Here is a 19,685-nt window from a genome sequence, read left to right as displayed (position 1 = left end):
TGAACAACACTTGGGGAATATTCACATCTGGCAGGATGAAAGGGTGAGCAAGGCTGGAAAAGGGGATTTGGAGCAAGCATCCCGATAGAACTCAACCCCCATCAGGAGCAGCCCACTGAGGGCGCGACTCACAGCAGACAGAGACACCAGCACCCTCTGGAACATGAATGAAGTGTCAGAGCGAATGTCATCTTCAAGGCTCTTCCCATATTCTGGCAAGAGAGCAAAGTTAGCTGCATCAGAGTAGAGTCCTGTCCAGCGCTGCGTCATGCGCCAGAACCATCTGTCCTCCCCAGGATCAGCCGGTTTACCGAAGCAGTTTGTTATGAGGGTTTTCAACCCCACACACAGTTTTTCCAAAACTGAACTCTTGTAAAATGGTCAAGGCAAGTTTAGCTTGTCGTTATAGTAGAAACAATATGTTCCTGGTCCTTAAAATGAAAGGTCAAGAGGGCTGGGGCTGTACTCCTCCTCCCGCAGTTACTACTGTCCAGGAGTCTGCCCCCACCGTGGTTCTCAGTGATGGAAGGAACGGTGACTGTTGACTGGCACATGGAAAGGCAAACAGAGCAGAGTTTCTGAGCCTATGTTTGGGGACATGCAGGGGGCTGTCAGACCCAAATTCTAGCAGCTTCCCACCAAGAGCTTCCCCAGAGAAGTTGCAGCCCTTCACAGCCCTTGGGTAGAAGATCCATTCGGCAGACATGGGGATTGGAGTGTTCGAACGAAGCTCCCAAGGTTTAGTATCTCCTGCCCTGAACGCTTACCAAAACTCTTACTGTTTTGTTTCCTTTCTACCAGAGTAGTACATGGAAAACTCAGGGAAAAAACAAATAAGTAAAATGGAGGGAAAAAGACTCCACAAAACTCCACCATAATCTAATCATCCAGAAATAATCATTGATACCACCTTGGTGAGTCTCCTTCCTCATTTTTCCTTATTTATGTATGTTATTTTTCTTTTATTCTTTTTTTTTAAAGTTTATTTATTGGGGTGAGGGAAGACAGCATGAGCGGGGGAGGGGCAGAGAGTGAGGAAGAGAAAGAGAATCCCAAGTAGGCTCCACGCTGTCAGTGCAGAGCCTGATGCAGGGTTTGAACTCATGAACCACAAGATTGTGACCTGAGCTGAAATCAAGAATAGGATGCTTAACCGACTAAGCCACCCAGGTGCCCCTGTTATTTTTCTTTTTTAAAAAAATGGCATCATAGCGTGCTATTTTATGATTTGTCTTTTTCACTTATCCATATACCATACCATTTAACAGAATTTAATAATATCCTTCAATATACATTTTGATGACTACATAATACTCCATTGTGTGGGTGCACCATATTTTGTTTAGTCAACCTGCTACTGATGGACATATTTAGCTAATATAAACAATACCAAACAAGCACCAAAGGATCTAAACCTTTGAGCAGTTTTTTTTTTTTTTAATTACATTCTTAGGGCAAAAAGGCATATTATCTTTTAAAGACTCTTCATAAACATCATCCTCTGGAGATTTTTAAGAGGGGAATAAATGGCTATCTTTCTTAGGTGGCTGGAGGGTATACAGTCCAGTGTGGAGGTAAGAAGTTGGGTGAGAGAGCCCCTCCAGGGCATTCCCTGAAATGCTAAGATTCATTGGTGCCACCACTTTTGAACAAACATGTTTGATTCTCTGCTTGATAATAAGGAACAACTTTCAGGGTAATAAAACACTGTACTGGGAGTGGCATCTTCACCTAAGAAGTCTTGAGAAGCAAACAGATTGTCATTTGCCTAGACAGAAAACTGCCTAAAAGTGGAGCTTGGAACTAAGGATCCCTCATGGTCAGTGTTTGTAAGAATAAAGTATTTTTTAAAAAAAATTTTAATGTTTATGTATCATTTTGAGAGAGAGTGCAGAGAGAGAGAGAGAGGCAGAGTGTGGTGGGGAAGGGGAAGAGAGAGAGAGACACAGAATCTGAGGCAGGCTCCAGGCTGTCAACACAGAGCCTGACATGGGGCTTGAACCCATGGACTACAGACCATGAGATCAGGACCTGAGCTGAAGTCAGATGCTTAACTGACCTGAGCCACCCAGGTGCCCCTCTAAGAAGAAAGTTTAATCAGTAGGTAACTACCCACTGCTAGTTTACTTTTCAGATCACAGTGAAACCTCAGTGGGGCCCCTGAGAATGCTACATACGAAGCTGGTAGGTCTGGTTTATACGTCGGATCTCCTCAGGTGTTCGGGAGGCCAGGATCTCAATCAGGCAGCCCTCATCCGTGCCAGCTCCCTAAACACAAAACCCAGAGAAGAGGGAGTTATGAGTCAGTTTATAATGTTGAATCCCAGACACAGAGGCATATAACCAGGAATCTGCAGAGAAAAAAGCAACCTATTGGGTTCTAGCAACAGGATTTGCTAATTTTTAAGTTGTCCTGCCCAAATTCCAATGTTTACCATAATTGTTTTTAATAATAACAAACATTTATGGGCTGTTTCTATCAGCTGATTATCTTGCCAGGTTATGGACAGTGTCTGCCCTCTAGAGGCTTAATCTTTCCTTGACTTCCCCTGTACTTTTTTTTTTTTTAATTTATTTGTTTTGAGAGAGAGACCGTGCAGATGTGCATGCAGGGGAGGGGCAGAGAGAGAGGGAGAGAGAGAATCCCAAGCAGGCTCCATGCCTGACCAGGGCTCAGTCTCACAACCTGAGATGAGATCAAGAGTCCAATGCTTGGGGCACATGGGTGGCTCACTCTGTTATGCGTCTGACTCTTGATTTTTGCTCAGGTCATCATCTTATGGTTAGTGAGATCGAGCCCCACATGCGGCTCTGTGCTGACAGCGTGGAGCCTGCTTGGGATTCTCTCTCTCTCTCCACCCCTCCCCAGCTCATACTCTCTCTCTCTCGCTCAAAAATAAACATTAAAAAATTTAAAAAGAGTCTGATTAAGCCCCCCAGTTGCCTGCCTCCCCCATCCCCGTACTTTTCCTTTGAAAGGCAGAATCTTCTGGCAAAGACTGTTACCTCTTCGCTTTCCCAGAGCCTAGCCGAGAACCTTCCACAAGGCTATTTACTGGCATGTTCGGGGAGGAGGGTAACTGTATTTGAATTTTGTAGTTGGTCATTAAAAACAGTCAGCCTAGGGCTAAGGCACAGTGGATCTAGCACTGAGGGAGGCTGAGAACCCTTTCTGCCAGTAGTAAGCCTCTGGCAGCCCCAGAGGCTCCACTGTGTCAGCCATGAAGTTTTGTGTCTCAAAAGCAGCTAACATGACAACAACGGTCCTGAAGCTGCACCACAAGCACAACTCTAACCACTCCCCGTGGAGCCACAGGAAAGAGCAAATGATTGCATAACTTTATGGAGAACAGCTTTGAAGTTTACAATTGCTATAATGTAATGTCATGTTTTCGAGTTGTCATCAGTGAAGGAAAATCTTTCTCCTGAACTTCTCCCTCCCCACTCCCACAGGGTTTTTGTCACTTTCTTGAGGAAGCTGGTCCGTGGCTGCAGAAGAAGAGGGACACACACCTTCATGGCCCGTCGCAGCTCCTGCACATCATACAGCACGGTGGGCGTCATCATTCCCACAATCACCCGCTCAAAGTTGCCACTCAGTTCCGACTTCAAGTCATCTATCAGGTCCTGCAAGGCAAGCAAGTGGCTCTGTTTAACTGCCATGCTAACTTAAACCAGCCCGGCTGCTCTCAGAGTGTGGTCCGGGATGCCTGGGGTCTCCAGACTCCTTCAGGAGGCCTGCAAGGTCAGAGCTCTCCTCATGATAACACTAAGACATTATTTGCCTTTTCATTGTCATTCTCTCCCATTTGTACAGTGGAGTTTTGCAAAGGCTACTTGACATATCTACATTTCTACAATTCTGTTAAAAGGCTATTAAAATGCCCTTTTCCAAGTACCTATCTGTACAAGACCAGATTTTCTTCCTATACTTCAACCAAAACCATGTATCACAACAAACGATGCAGAAGCATATATGAGAATCCAGCTGTCTTCCACTAAAGCAGGCGTTAAAGAACTTTGCAAAATGTAAAAGAATGCCAATTTGCTCACTAAATGTTAATGCTTTGGAATATATAGCTATTTTTCATTAAAATGTTATTTATATTAATATGTAATATATGTATTGTTTTTTAAATAAATTAACAAATACGTATTTTAATGCCTCAGTTTTAATTTTTAGTATGGTAAATATCAATAGATATATTCCACAAAAACAAAAAAAGTCCTCAATAAGAGTGTAGAAGGGTCTTGAGATCAAAAAGTTTGTAGACACTGACTTAAATGTATTCACTCACTTGGCAATATACTTTGAATGTATTTCCAAGTCAATAATCACGTATGACATTTTTAACAGCTGCTGAAATTTATATATGTAGATGCAATATATTTGTAGATGCAATCTCTATGTAGATGCAATATAATTTGTTTAATCAGTCCCTTGTTTCTATTTTTGTGCCATTATGTACACACGCATTTAGCTATATCTTTGGGATCATTCATGATTATTTCTTAAGATTCAATTCCTAAAAAGAAATGTAATTCTTTGGACAAAGGACCAAATTCTAAAGATGTTCATTTACATTTCCTCCTAGAACAGGTCAGAGAGTTTAAGACCCTGCTCAAGATCAACCAAAATAAGGAGCTGAGATACCGTTTAAGTCAGATCTCTGATTCTCACAAACCTGACTGCACAGCCCTCCCTATATTTCAATCTCTTGTGCATATTTTTAGGTCACATCCACACATAGTGAATGAATGAATGAATGAATGAATGAACAAATAAATTAGGGTTCAACTTATTAATGTTGGTCATCTTAACAAATTGTCATCAGATTAGCTTAGTTCTGAGGCTAACTATTCCAGTTCACGCATTACATGCATGTTCACACTCGTTTATGCTCAATAAAGGACTCTGGGATGGAGAAGAGTTTCAAATGCTCAAAAGATAGCCTGAGCTATGAATAATCCCACTCCCTACTGGGGTCCCAGCCAAGGTTTGCTTGCAGATGTGCTGGGGAATGCTGAGCCAGCTCTGTCCCAGCCAGGAGCTTAGGGCCAGTCTTCGAGAAACAGCTGCAGTCTGACTGGCTGTAAGGTTCTCCAGGATAGAAATTTTTATCAGAGTTACTGTACTCTGAGACCTAGAACACTCATTGATAACATTTCCTCACTCAGTAAAAAGATTCACCACACAGACAGGTTTTCAGTGATGAGGAAAGATTGGGTGGAATGGCTCTGGTGAGTGAATTATTGAAAACAAGAGTTTGAAATAGGGTCCCCCGGGGGTGCAGGATTCAAACCAGAAGGGGTGAGTGAACGCCCCGTGAATCCATAAGCTAACAAATTATATACATAGTTACAACCCCATTCTAGAATTTGAGGGGGTGTCCCCCAACTGAGAATCATCAAAGGAATGATGGGTTTATGTGGAAGAGTCAAAATAGACTAAATCCTAAGAGAGCCTATTCAAAACAAACTAGATTTAAATACTGCTTTATCCACCGTGGCCTAAAAGAAGGCTGACCAGGATCAGGAAAGCAACGCTGGAGGCTCAGCCCTGCCTGGCTCACAAGGGCGGTGGTGGAGTCCACTGAGCAACCAAGTCCCTACAAGAGGCTGGGTGGGAAGACACCAAGGTTGGCTTGAGCTCTGGGAACCAAGGGCTCCCAGAAATCACCCCTGGCTAAGGACAGTGGAGGTAACATGCTGAAACTGTTTTTTCTTAAGAACATCTTTAAATGAGGCAAGGGTCCACCTTTTGAAAACACAAGGCCACTTCAAGAATCTAGATCGGGAAGAGACCCGGAGAGGCTGCGGCCTACCCTGCCGATGGTGGTCTTATAGGCCGTCCTGATTTCCTGGCGCTGGGCCGTGCTGCGGTAGGCAAGGACGCTGATGATGGCATCTTCGTCGGTGCCTGGCAGAGAGCGGGGACAGTGAGTGAGGTGCTTTGAGAGAGGAATGAGAAAACAGGTTCCTGCGAGGACACTGGCGTTACCCAAACTTACACCTTTTTCACAAAAGAGGTCCTTGTTCGGTAGGTTTGTCTATTTTTTGGGGGAACCAGACACTAGATGTGAGTCTTAGACCTCCTTTAATCAACTTTTTACCAGTGAACAAAGAAGCTAACTTGTCTGAGCATTAGTTTCCTTACCCGTAAATGTAAGTGATCATAGCACTTTCCCTTACAGAGCTGCTGCAAGCGGTCAATAAAACAAGCACGTGACTTCCTTAGCACAATGCCCCACAGTTACTAAATATTCACTAAATGCTGACTGGGATCGGGCTTTTCCCCCTCCTCTGCAATTCTCTTCATGTCTTTGGTTCTCCTGGATCTTCTATGTTCTTGCCTTTTCTCTCCTCATTTTTTTTTTTTAATTTTTTTTTTCAACGTTTATTTATTTTTGGGACAGAGAGAGACAGAGCATGAACGGGGGAGGGGCAGAGAGAGAGGGAGACACAGAATCGGAAACAGGCTCCAGGCTCCGAGCCATCAGCCCAGAGCCCGACGCGGGGCTCGAACTCACGGACCGCGAGATCGTGACCTGGCTGAAGTCGGATGCCTAACCGACTGCGCCACCCAGGCGCCCCATCTCTCCTCATTTTTAAAAAAAGTTTATTTATTTTGAGAGAGCGAGCGCACGCATGTGCAAGTGGGGGAGGGGCAGAGAGAGAGGGAAAGAGAATCCCAAGTAGGCTCCACATTGTCAGTGCACAGCCAGACATGGGGCTTGAACTCACGAACCAAAAGATCATATCCTGAGCTGAGCTTGGAAGCTTAAGTGACTGAGTCACCCAGTTGCCCCTTCTCTCCTTATTTTTAATCTTGTTATCATTTCCTCTGAGTTTGGAAACAATTCAGACTCTCACTCAGCACTTTGCAGTTTTTTTTTTTTTAATTTCAGTATAATCAACATATAGTATGACATTAGTTTCAGGTGTACAATATAGTGATTCAACACTTCCATACATCAGTGAGTGCTCATCACTAGTGCACTCTTAATCCCCTTCACCTATTTCACCTGGCACGTGCAGGGTTTTATGGGTTGCTCATTGCATGCACTGTACTTAGAGATCCATAAATGTGTTTTTCATTTCAAAGCTCTCTTTCCTGACCTCAGATGGTTCCCTTTTTATAACTGCTGATGAGTTCCCACCACGCAATATCCTACCAAAACTTTATAATGAGAATTACAAGTTTTCAATGGCTTAAATTTTGCCTGCCTGTTTCTTGAAGCAGCTTTTACCAGGGGAGTCGGGGGCGGGGGGTGCTTTATTCTGATTTTTCAAAACTGGTGCCTCGTCTTAGTAACAGCTAGATGTTCATGTATGTTGGGTGAGTTTTCTGCTTCCCCATGGTTCATCCTGTATGGGGAGTTGTGATGGACTAGAGAAGAACTTCTATTGGGATATTTCAGAGAGAAATGAAAAAATATAGATTTACCAGAGTCATTCTTTGCAAGATTAGAGATCCAGAAAAGTGCAAGCTATAGGGAGGAAGCTGTAAAACTTTGTTTACACATCTTAGGGACCTACTTTCTGTTCTCTTAAAAAGAAGAAGGAAGAAGAAGAAGAAGAAGGAAGAAGAAGAAGGTGGCAGCGGCGGAGGAGGAGGGGGAGGAGGAGGAGAAGGAGAAGAGGTATAGTACATACAACCATCCTGTTCTCCTTCAGAACTTTCAGAGGGAAAAGGTCCATTTTATGCCCACCCCTCTTTCTGTAAAAAACACCATTTTTCTTCTTTCAGTCAGTCAAGTTTGAACCCTCAAAACAGCTTTGATTTTTTTAAAAATTTTTTTTTAATTTTGAGAGGGAGAGAAAGGAGCAAGTGCACAAGCAGGAGAGAAGGGCAGAGGCAGAGAGAGAGAATCTCAAGCAGATTCCATGCTCAGCACCGAGCCTGAGGTGGGGCTCAATCCCATGAACTGTGAAATCATGACCTAAGCAGAAATGAAATCAAGAGTCAGCCACCCAGGCGCCCCATAGCTTTTTTTTTTTTTTTTTTTTTTTTACTGCCCTCTCATCCTCCACATTCAAATTTCTTGCCAAGACATACAAAATCTAACTCTAAAATCTTTTTTGCATCTGCCCCCTCTTTGATTCCTACCACTACCACTCCAATTCAGGATTTTACGGTCTTAGACAACTGCAAAGTCTGCTAACTGGTATTCTTACCTCCCTCCTAATTGGTCTTTCCAAAGTCTTGTCAGATTCATTTTCCTATAAAGAAAAACTCTGATGGTGTCTCTCCCCTGCTCAGGAATACACAAGGGCCCCCCACTGTCTGCTGGATTTACTACAGGAATGGCAGTCTGGCATTTGAGACTTTCTGCAATATCCCATTCGCTATTGTAACTATCCACACGAAAGGATACCAGGCAGCCAAATTCACAGACTTAGCTCTTCAATTATTATACTTGATCCAACTGTACTACACTCCTTTCTCCTGACCTCCTTCATTCTCAGTCTACTGGTTTGTATGTCTCCCTAATTGTTCCATGTAGTGTCATGATTGTGGCACTGGTTTCCTGGCCAGTGCCTTTGGGCCATCCCCCCCATGCCTATGATTCTACAGATGGTCTTCTCAGTAGCAACCCCAGGACCTCCCTTTGGTAGCAGCCACCTCCTACTTTGCAAATACCTCCTGCCACAAGCCACCTTTCTGTGTATTTACTGTGACTCCCCCTAAGCCTCAACTAAACTGGAAAATGGGACAGTGCTCACACTCACCCTATGCCCTTTGCTTATGCTATTCCACTCACCCGAAACACATTCTCTCTTATCTCTACTGAAACAACTTATCTCCCAAAGTCCCTCTCAAATTCTGCATCCTCCAAGAAGTTTTGCCTGATGCTCCCAAATTAAATGCGATCTCCTTTCTGAACCTAGTGGGATCTTATTTGCACCCCTCCTATCACTATCATATTGTGATAGCTATTATATTATTATAGTTGTTTCCATGCATGCCTTACCCATCTAGCATCCATGGACTAGCTGACTAGGTTCTTTTTTTTTTTTTTTTTTAAGTTTTTATTTACTTATTTGAGAGAGAGAGAGAGCGGGAGGGAACGAGTGGGGGAGGGACAGAGTGAGAGGGGGACTGAAGGGGCTCTGTGCTGACAGCAGAGAGCCTGATGCGGGGCTCGGACCCACTAACTGAGATCATGACCTGAGCTGAAGTCAGAGGCTTAACTGACTGAGCCACCCAGGCGCCCCGGACTAGGTTTTAAAATGCTTGTCTCCTCCAACTGTCTGCCTTGCATTGGTCCACACAGCAGACACTGACAAGAATTGGCTATCAAATGTCTCCTGACTTTTACTTTGAGAATTCTGAATGCCATGTGGTCCACATTCTGAACTATAGTGTTCTTGCTATATACCAAAGAAGCAGGATAACATGGAAAAAGGATGGGCCATGGACATTTTCCATCTTATTTATGAAGAAGGGAAAATGAGAAGGACGTTAGATTCAGAACAATCTGTTCAGAGGTAGGCAGCAGGATAGTATAGTGACGTAAACTACAGCTCTGGAGTCAGACTGCCTAGGTCTGACTGCCTGGAATTGCCTAGAATCCTGACTCTAACACTTACTAGCTCCGAGATGTTGGGCACATTAGCTAACCTCATTACCTAGCCTCTCTAACTCTCAACTTCCCATCAGTAAAACAAATTGTTGATTGTTATAATCCCCATAATGTGTTTGTAGATAATCTATGTAATGCATTGTGTCTGATGCATAGTAGAATTTAATAAACATTCTCTATTATTGTTGCTGTCGCTGTTGCTGTTAGTAACACTGGGGCTAACTAAAATGAGCTCTTTGGGAGGAGAAAAATTGGGAAATAAAGTTGTGTGACCAAATGTTTTTATCCAAATATCTCAAGGAGATTATAATAGCAGCTACAAACCATGGGCACTTCTCTGGCCAAATGTCCACCCAGGCAAGAGGCTAACCCAGGGCAGCCTGCGGTATGCCCACATGACTACACCCACCAGAGGCCTCTGCCTGCTGTGGCTTTGCTCCACTTCTTAGGCGACTTAACTTCTCTGGGTCTCAGTTTTACATCTGTGAAATGGGCTGAAAATAACAATAGCAATAGCCGCTTTCACTAAATTACTGGGTTGTTGTGTATACCCACTGAAATAATATTTGTGAAAGTGCTTTGTAAACCTTACGACACTGTACATATATGGCACTAATTGGAAAACAAATACATTTCTGAAGTTTTATATATAGATTCATATGGTTGTAATGCAAAACAGATTTAAATTATTGGGGGAATCCAGAATGAGTGCCTTAAATGTTAAATTCTGTAATATAAGTGAGTAATTAATGTCCTCCTGTCCCATTTGTCTTGAAAAGCCAACTTGTTCCCACTGTATTTTCTTAGAGACCTCCTCATTTTTTTTGCCAGTGGACACAGCACCCTTTGTGTGACTCTGTGATATACAACACACAAGACAGTGTTTACCCCCATGGGACACTTACCAAGCCCCTTCATGGCCTTCCTCAGGGTTTGGGCATCTTCAGTGGCACTGAATCCTGAAGCAGCTTTGACGGTGCCTCCTTTGGATGCCTGAGAACACAGAGAAAGATGTGACTGAGAGCCATCATCTCATTCAGCACACACCTGCTGAGCACCTACCATGGGTCAGACACTATTCTAGCTGCTGGGGATATGGCAGTGAGCGTGAGAGATGAAGCAAAATTAAACTACTGGGACTGCACCGAAATAAAAAGCTTTTGCACAGTGAAGGAAACCACCAATAAAACAAAGCCACAACCCACTGAATGGGAGAAGATGTTTGCAAATGATATGTCTATTAAGAGGTTAATATCCAAAAAATATACATTGTTTATTCAACTCAACACCAAAAAAAAAAAAACCAAAAAAACAAAAAACAAAAACAGAACACCAATAAATCCAATTAAAAATGGGCAGAAGACATGAATAGACATTTTCCCAAATAAGACATATGTATGGCCAACAAACACAAGAAAAGATGCTCAACATCACTCATCATTAGGGAAATGCAAATCAAAACCAAAACAAGCTGTCACCTCACACCTATCAGAATGGCTAAAATTAAGAACACAAGAAACAACAAGTGTTGGTGAGGATGTAGAGAAAAAGGAACCCTCATTGCTGCTGGTGGAAATGCAAACTGGTGCAGCCCCTGTGGAAGATAGTTCGGAGGTTCTTCAAAAAAGTAAAAATATAACTACCATATGATCCAGTAATTCCACTACTGGTATTTATCCAAAGAATGAGAATATTAATTGAAAAAGATATATGAACCCTATGTTTACTGCAGCATTATTTACAATAGCCAAGATATGGAATCAACCCAAGTGTCCATCCATATAGATGAATGGATAAAAAATATGTGGTATATATAATGCAATGGAATGTTACTCAGCTATAAAAAAGGAATGAAATCTTGCCATTTGCAGCATGGATCTAGACAGTATTATGTTAAGTAAGTCAGTCAGAGAAAAACAAATACTATAGATGCCACTCACATGTGGAATTTAAGAAACAAAACAAATGAATGAACAAAAAAACAGAATCTTAACTCTAAAGAACAAACTGATGGTTACCAAAGGGGAGGTGGGGGGGGGGGATGGGGGAAACAGGTGAAGGGGATTAAGAGTACTCTTATTATTATGAGTACTGAGTAAAGAATTGTTGAATCACTATATTGTACACCTGAAACAAATGTAACACTGTATGTTAATTATACTGGAATTTTTTTTAAATAAATACATAAAAAATAAGAATTAGTTAGCCTGACCCTCCTCAAATAAAAATTAAAAACTAAAAACATCAGCAAACAAAACATAGGCTAATGACCAGTAGGGACCATCTCAGTTGGATTATGATTTAGAGATAATTTACTGATTAAGATCAAGGTGCCCTGAATATTGTGAATGTATTTACTGATGTATTTATATGTGATTTATGTGGTGGAAGGTAGTGTAGAGAAATACATATAACTAAATATAAAAAATAAATAAGTAGTTGTGGAAATTCAGTGACAGGGTATAAAACACAGAAAACTAAGGTAAAACTAGGGAGGTGGGAAGGAAAACAATGCAAACCTTAAGAGCCTGTGTAGTTGTTAGAGGGAAGCCACAGATTTTTCTGCACAGAAGCCAAAGTAAGAGGGAATTGTAATCGGCAATGAGACTCACTGGGTCTATAAAAGGAAAAGAGACCAGTTGTCCAAGAAACGCCCAGCTTCTCTTTGTACTGAGTTTACAGAGAGGACATCTGCATTACTAGAGCTCTCTGGGCTCCCTGATTTAGCAGTAGGGGGTAGAATAAAACTAGCTTTGGTTTTAAATTTATCTTTCCCTCTGTGTCTGACACTAAGCATTATAAAGGCCTTTAGCAACCTATGTTTTGATATTCTGAATTCTGTTTTCTTTTCTTTAAAAATGACCTAATTAGGGTGCCTCGGTGGCTCAGCTGGTTAAATGTCTGACTCTTGGTTTCGGCTCAGGTCATGATCTCATAGTTTGTGGGTTCGGGTCCTGCATTAGACTCCGTGCTGATGGTGCAGAGCCTGCTTCAGATATTCTCTCTTCCAGTCTCTCTGCTACTCTCCCACTTGCTCTCTCTCTCAAAATAAATAAATGCAATAATTTTTAAATGACCTAATTACTCATAACAGCACTAAAATTGTTCTGCCTCATCTCCTTTCCTTTAGTTAATCTGTCAGGTGTCTGCCATTATGGTGTGCATTTGATTGGCTTAGATTGCAATGGAGAAGGATCTAAGTGATATTCTTTTTTTTTTTTAATTAAAAAATGTATATTTATTTATTTTGAGAGAGAGAGCATGCATGCAAGCAGGGGAAGGGCAGAGAAAGAGGGAAAGAGAAAAAGAATCCCAAGCAGGACGTGGGGCTCTAACTCATGAACCATGAGATCATGACCTGAGCCAAACCCAAGAGTCAGCCTCTCAACGGAATGAGCCACCGAGGCAACCCTAAGTGATATTCTTGGTGCCCAGATGTCAATAGAGTTTACACTGAGATAAATACCTTCCTTTGTCCTTAGCTGGTGCTATGTGCTTTTAAGATGCTAAGAGCTCACAAGCTGAGGGTAAGAAGAGATAGCCAAGGCTAAATTTAGGGCTCAGGTCACATAGTAAGTCTAGTTTTCCTGACTTTCCTGATAATGCCCCTTTTGTTAAATGGTGGTAGGATGTTATGGTGATGGGAGGCAATAGAACAGGGAGATGATATGAATTACTGCAAAGGGAAAAGGGTATTACATCTCATATAAGCCTTGGTTAAAATGTACCCATAGCCTTGTGCCCATGATCCAGTAAAATCTAATATTCATGGACACAGTTCTGTCTCTTCTACATCACTCTGGGGGTCACAAACACTACAAAGGGAATTCTAATATTGGGGGAGATTTTATTTGTGGGTACTTTGCAAAGGGGACATCGTGGGCTACAGTGAGGGGTAGTAAAGCTTAGTAGGAGGGACACAGACATCGGAGTGGGGATAGACCTGGCTTTGAGTCTTGGCTTCAACCCTTTCTAGCTATGTTGTCTATAGGGGAAGTTTTATTTTTCTCACCTGCACATTAAGAATAATGATATCCACTCACACAGTTGTTGTAATAATGAAGCAGAATAATATAACAAAGCACTTAGCACAGAGTCTAGCAAACAGAATACCCTAAAACAAAAACTCAAACTCAGTGGCTATCATCATCACCACTATTATTAAATATGACTTAGGGGCGCCTGGGTGGCTCAGTCGGTTAAGCGGCCGACTTCGGCTCAGGTCATGATCTCGAGGTCCGTGAGTTCGAGCCCCGCATCGGGCTCTGTGCTGACAGCTCGGAGCCTGGAGCCTGTTTCAGATTCTGTGTCTCCCTCTCTCTGACCCTCCTCCGTTCATGCTCTGTCTCTCTCTGTCTCAAAAATAAATAAACGTTAAAAAAAAAACAACATGACTTCAACAACATCTCTACAGTAAATAGAAGAGTGAGATTCTTATATCTATTTCTGACAATATCTCTTAACGTAAGCTTATGTGGCAATGATGCCAAAGCAAAATCCAGAATCAAGCATCTGTACAGGTAGCAAAAACAGTGTAGAATATATCTAAGGCTCTCTGATGATTTAAGTTGATCCAAAGATATAACATCGACCATCTAAAAGGATAGAAGCGGTGCCTGGGTGGCTCAGTCAGTTAAGTGTTCGACTTCAGCTCAGGTCATGATCTCACAGTCGTGAGTTCAAGCCCTTCATCCAGCTCTATGCTGACAGCTCAAAGCCTAGAGCCTGCTTTGGATTCTGTGTCTCCCTCTCTCTCTGCTTCTCCCTCACTGTGCTCTGTCTCTGTCAAAAAAAATGAATAAACATTAAAAAATTAAAAAAAAAAATAAAGGAATAAAAGATTTTTATGCCCTTAGGGTGGTTCTCTAGTAAGTCAGACTTTGATCACTGTGGCTTACATCAAATCCATCCAAAGGCCTTAGGTACCAGAGAGTGTGGGCCTTATCTGCTGAAAATCCAAACTTTCACCTACTATATTTATCTAGATATCTAGGTAAAATGCTAGATATATTATATATCTAATATAATCAGCATCTAATACTTAGTTACCTCCCTCTATACACCTGACAGAGGGAAGTAGAAATCAATGAAATTAACTTCCTTGGGCACTATTACAGGCTGAATTGTAACCTCCCCGAAAGATATGTTGAAGTCCTAACCCCAGTATCTCGGAATGTATCCTTATTTGGAAATAGGGTCATTGCAGATGTAATTAATTAAATTAAGATAAGGTCATTCTGGAGTAGGGTCATTCTGGAGTGAGGTCATTCTGGAGAGCCCCTAATCCAACATGATTGGTGTCCTTATAAGAAGAAGGCATGGGGCGCCTGGGTGGCGCAGTCGGTTAAGCGTCCGACTTCAGCCAGGTCACGATCTCGCGGTCCGTGAGTTCGAGCCCCGCGTCGGGCTCTGGGCTGATGGCTCAGAGCCTGGAGCCTGTTTCCGATTCTGTGTCTCCCTCTCTCTCTGCCCCTCCCCCGTTCATGCTCTGTCTCTCTCTCTCCCAAAAATAAATAAACGTTGAAAAAAAAATTAAAAAAAAAAATCTTATAAAAAAAAAAAAAGAAGGCATTAAAAAAAAAAAAAAGAAAGAAAGAAAAAAGAAAAAACCATGGGCACCTGGGTGGCTCAGCTGGTTAGGCATCCAACTTCGGCTCAGGTCATAATCTCATGGCTCGTGAGTTTGAGCCCCACATTGGGCTCTGTGCTGACAGCTCAGAGCCTGGAGCCTGCTTCGGATTCTGTGTCTACCTCTCTCTCTGCCCCTTGCCTACTCATGCTCGCTCTCTCTCTCTCTCTCAAAATAAGTAGACATAAAAAAAAATAAAAGATTAAAAAAAAAAGAAGACGGCACATGACGACACGCACAGGAGTTAAGCAGCAGAAAGCCAAAGGATGCCTAAGACTGCCAGCAAACCACCAGAAGCTAGAAAGAGGCCCCCTACAGGTTTTAGAGGGATCCTGGCCATGCCAACACCTTGATTTTGGGTTTCTGGCCTCCAGAACTGTGAGACATCCAATTTCTATTATTTTAAGCCACCCAGTTTGTAGGACTTTGTTATGGCAGCCCTAGGAAATGAATACAGGTACTTTAATTCTTCTACTGTGTATCAGTAGCAACAAGCAAACTGGTGATTTGCTGTCAAAATTCCAACATGGCCTAACTTAGCCGCTGGCTCCACTATGAGACAGCTTTCCGAGTGAAATACTCCACAGGGTTCTTTTGGAGCTTCAGTATTGAAAAAATTTTGGATGGTGCCCAAACTCTGCAGTCAACTTTAACACAAACTGCATTGCTGAGGGATGTTACTGTGGGATTAAAACTAATATCTAACAAGATGAATCGATGGAGGGATTTGCAAAGATGTTTCAGCTTATCAATTAACATTCTTAGTGACTCATTCTTCCCGAAAAAAGATAAGCTGAGAAAATTTGTTCTGGTTAGCCCTAAAGTCACTGTATTGATCAAATTCCAAGGCATAATGTACTATTATCCGTTCTGGGAAGCCAAAGGAGTCTCAGGAGGGATTCTTGTGGCAGCAAAGGAAACAGGGGTGATGTAGGAAAGAATAACAAAAATGAGCAGCTAGAAACAGGTGTTAGATCACAATCAATGAAATATTATTCAGTTATTACAATAATCAGGAAGGTAATAATGTCAAAAACTGGAAGACAATACACTGGAATATTGTAGGTTCACAACCTCCTCAGGAGCTTTCTGGGTATAATCTGAAACCTAGCCCCACAGGCAGAGAGCAGGCAGAGACTGAAGAAAGAGGCAGGCCACTCCACGTCTGTAGGTGGCCCTTTTAACATTAGCAAAAGGAACTTACATATGAGGCTCGTCTTGGGCTGCAGCAAGACAAACTGATCCCTGCACTCATCCTCCAAATCTTAAAACTTTATAAAGAGGTCCTAAATGGGCTCAGTCACATACACTGTGCAGCTGTCTTCAACACATTGCCATCTCAGGGCTATATCCTTGGAGCAGCCTCTGGGAGCATAAGTGGGACCCACATTCCAAAAGCAGGGGAAGGAGTGAGGAGCCTTCGATTGGCCAGGTCCAGCTTATGGGTCAGTCAGTGGTCATGTCTTTTTTGAAGATGATCCCCCAACAAATACTAATCAGCAATAAAAAAGGAATCAAGGAACAAACTGCTGATACTTACAGCAACAAGGATGGATTGCCAAAAATATAACACCCAGCAAAAGAAGCCAGATGTAAAAGAGTACATATTCTATGATGCCATTGATAGAATGCTCTAGAACAGTTGAAGCTAATCTATGATAATAACAATCAGAAGAAAGGTTACATTTCTGGGGTGGAGTGGAAGTAGCATGGGAACTGACTCACGAGAGCATAAATGAACTTCCTGGAGTGAGGAAATGTTCTAGCTTCTTTAAAAAAAAAAGTTTATTTATTTATTTTGAGGGGAGGGAGGGCATGAGCAGGGGAGGGGCAGAGAGACAGGGAGATAGAGAGAATTCCAAGCAGGCTCTGCACTGACAGCACAGATCTATGCAGAGTTCAGTCCTACAAACCGTGAGATCATGACCCAAGTTGAAATCAAGAGTTGGATGTTTAAGCAACTGAGCCACCCAGGTGCCCCTGTTCTATCTATCTTGATAGAGGAGTAGGTTATATGGTCCATATATTTGTCAAAACTCATCTACCAGTAACCTTAAGAGTGGTGCATTTCACTATATGTAAATTAATTTTAAAAATCTTTTAAATATTTGAATACGGTAGCTTTAAATTTTTTTTTTAACGTTTATTTATTTTTGAGACAGAGAGAGACAGAGCATGAACAGGAGAGGGTCAGAGAGAGAGGGAGGCACAGAATCTGATACAGGCTCCAGGCTCTGAGCAGTCAGCACAGAGCCCAACATGGGACTCGAACTCATGGACCGCGAGATCATGACCTGAGCCAAAGTCAGACGCTTAACCGACTGAGCCACCCAGGCGCCCCTGGTAGCTTTTAAAATATATTTTCAGAGCACCTGGGTGGCTCAGTCAGTCGAGCATTCAACTTCATCTCAGGTCATGACCTCATGGTTCGTGGGTTCTAGCCCCGCATCAGGCTCTGCACTGACAGCTCAGAGCTTGGAAGCCTGCTTTGGATTCTGTGTCTCGCTCTCTCTCTCTGCCCCTCCCCACCTTATGCTCTCTCTCTCAAAAATAAAATAGATAAACACAAAAACATTTTGTTTTTAGAAATGTATCATATGGTCATTGTAGAGATTTGGGAAATTAAAAAAAAAGAATTAAGAAGAAAATTAAAACAGCCATAATTCCACCATCTAGAATAAATGATTTTAATATGCCACAAAATATAATATAAACATGTTAGCAAAGTGAAGATTATAATGAATACATAATTGTTATTGATGCTTATTACTACTGTTTGAAAATTATTACACATGTGAGTAGGGTCTAAAATAAAATGATGGACAACAATTGGGAATTACAATATTGTGACTATGTTGTGTTTTTCCTACTCTTTAAAAATGTCTTTTATCTGTCCAATAAATAACAGCGATGATGGAAAACAGGCCCTAGGAGGAAAGATGAGAGCAACTGAGGTAATTTTCCTCGAGTGGAAAGCACACTAAAAGGTCACTTGGTTACAGGCTTTGCATATCGGAAGCCTGTGAGCTTATTGCAGACAGAAAGACTGTCCCATTAACTTTGAGTCCCCTGAGCCAAGTACCACATCTGGCACAAAGTCAGGACACCATAAAACTTTCTTTTTTTAAATTTTTAATGTTTATTTATTTCTGAGAGAGAGATAGAGAGCAAGTGGGGGAGGGGCAGAGAGGTAGGAAGACACAGAATCTGAAGCAGGCTCCAGGCTCTGAGCTGTCAGCAAAGAGCGGCGCTCGAACCCACCAACGGCAAGATCATGACCTGAGCCAAAGTCAGACGCTTAACCGACTGAGCCATCCAGGCACCCCTAAAGGAAATGAATTTTAAAATAATGCATAGAGATTTGGAGTAGATATGAGCAAGGTTTTGACTGTCAGGGATGATGAAGAAAATTGTAGAATGTCTAATGTAAAACAATGTTATGAGTCTATTACCAGTTGTTCAAGATAGTTTACACGTCTATCTTCCTTTTTTTTTTTTTTTAAATTTTTTTTTTCAACGTTTATTTATTTTTGGGACAGAGAGAGACAGAGCATGAACAGGGGAGGGGCAGAGAGAGAGGGAGACACAGAATCGGAAACAGGCTCCAGGCTCTGAGCCATCAGCCCAGAGCCCGATGCGGGGCTCGAACTCACGGACCACGAGATTGTGACCTGGCTGAAGTCAGACGCTTAACCGACTGCGCCACCCAGGCGCCCCTACACGTCTATCTTCCTAAAGGAGGCCATTTAACGCTGGTGGAAACTCTGGGCCTCTCCAGGTGTAAGATTCTATTGCTATTATTTCTGCTGAGAAGACCAGGAACCAGAACCACCTGCCTGTTCAGATAACCTTATTTGGGTGGGAGAAGGAGAGCAGATGGCCAGCCTCAGGTAGAGCCTATTTGCAGCTAGGAGGCTCAGCTTCCACAACAGCATTGAACTTTGTGGAACTCTCAAAGGGATCCAATTCCCTGCCTGTCCCAAAGATCAGATAATGAAACTCTGAGGAGTCCAGTCACAGCCAAAAACAGGAGGCAGATGACAAGACCATATGGCTAACAAACACCCTTGATAAGCCTGATGAGGTTACACCAAAATGTGAATGGCACTTGTCTCCCAAAGGTTGAACCTGTGGGGTTTTTATTTTTCTTTTTTATTTGCAGAAAATTCCTAAAATGAACATGTAGTACCCCCGCAGAGATAAAACTACAACTTATTTCTGTATCTCAGGATGTCAGACAGATTAAATGGATTATCTTTTGAATTAATTTTCAGGGTCAAATTACTCACCACCCCTGAAAGAAATTAAAATAGTGCTTAAAAAAAAAAAAAGGAAAGAAAGAAACTGCCTTTTCATTTCCTTCTCTCTCCCCTCTGTTAAGCAAACAATCCTCTGTAAAGTCAACAGTCCCTGCATACACATCCTGTACCTGTCTGTGCTTGGCACCAGGTAGGGTGAGGCACTCCCCA

General features: G+C 42.3%; 1 protein-coding gene across 1 annotated transcript in view; it reads right to left on the bottom strand.

Annotated features, from left to right (window-relative positions):
* The window catches only part of ANXA4 (annexin A4), a 61,794-nt gene that overhangs the window by 16,254 nt on the left and 25,855 nt on the right, over nucleotides 1-19,685 (bottom strand). Inside the window, exons 3-7 of the mRNA XM_043603575.1 lie at nucleotides 10,493-10,580; nucleotides 5,826-5,920; nucleotides 3,514-3,627; nucleotides 2,178-2,268; nucleotides 133-212 (exon numbers count right to left, since the gene is read on the bottom strand). Coding sequence (XP_043459510.1) covers nucleotides 133-212; nucleotides 2,178-2,268; nucleotides 3,514-3,627; nucleotides 5,826-5,920; nucleotides 10,493-10,580 — 468 coding nt within the window. The remainder of the gene's footprint in view (nucleotides 1-132; nucleotides 213-2,177; nucleotides 2,269-3,513; nucleotides 3,628-5,825; nucleotides 5,921-10,492; nucleotides 10,581-19,685) is intronic.

The sequence above is a fragment of the Prionailurus bengalensis genome, chromosome A3 (genome assembly GCF_016509475.1).
Source record: "Prionailurus bengalensis isolate Pbe53 chromosome A3, Fcat_Pben_1.1_paternal_pri, whole genome shotgun sequence".
NCBI classification, from domain to species: domain Eukaryota; kingdom Metazoa; phylum Chordata; class Mammalia; order Carnivora; family Felidae; genus Prionailurus; species Prionailurus bengalensis.
This window is presented reverse-complemented; position numbering and strand designations above follow the sequence as displayed.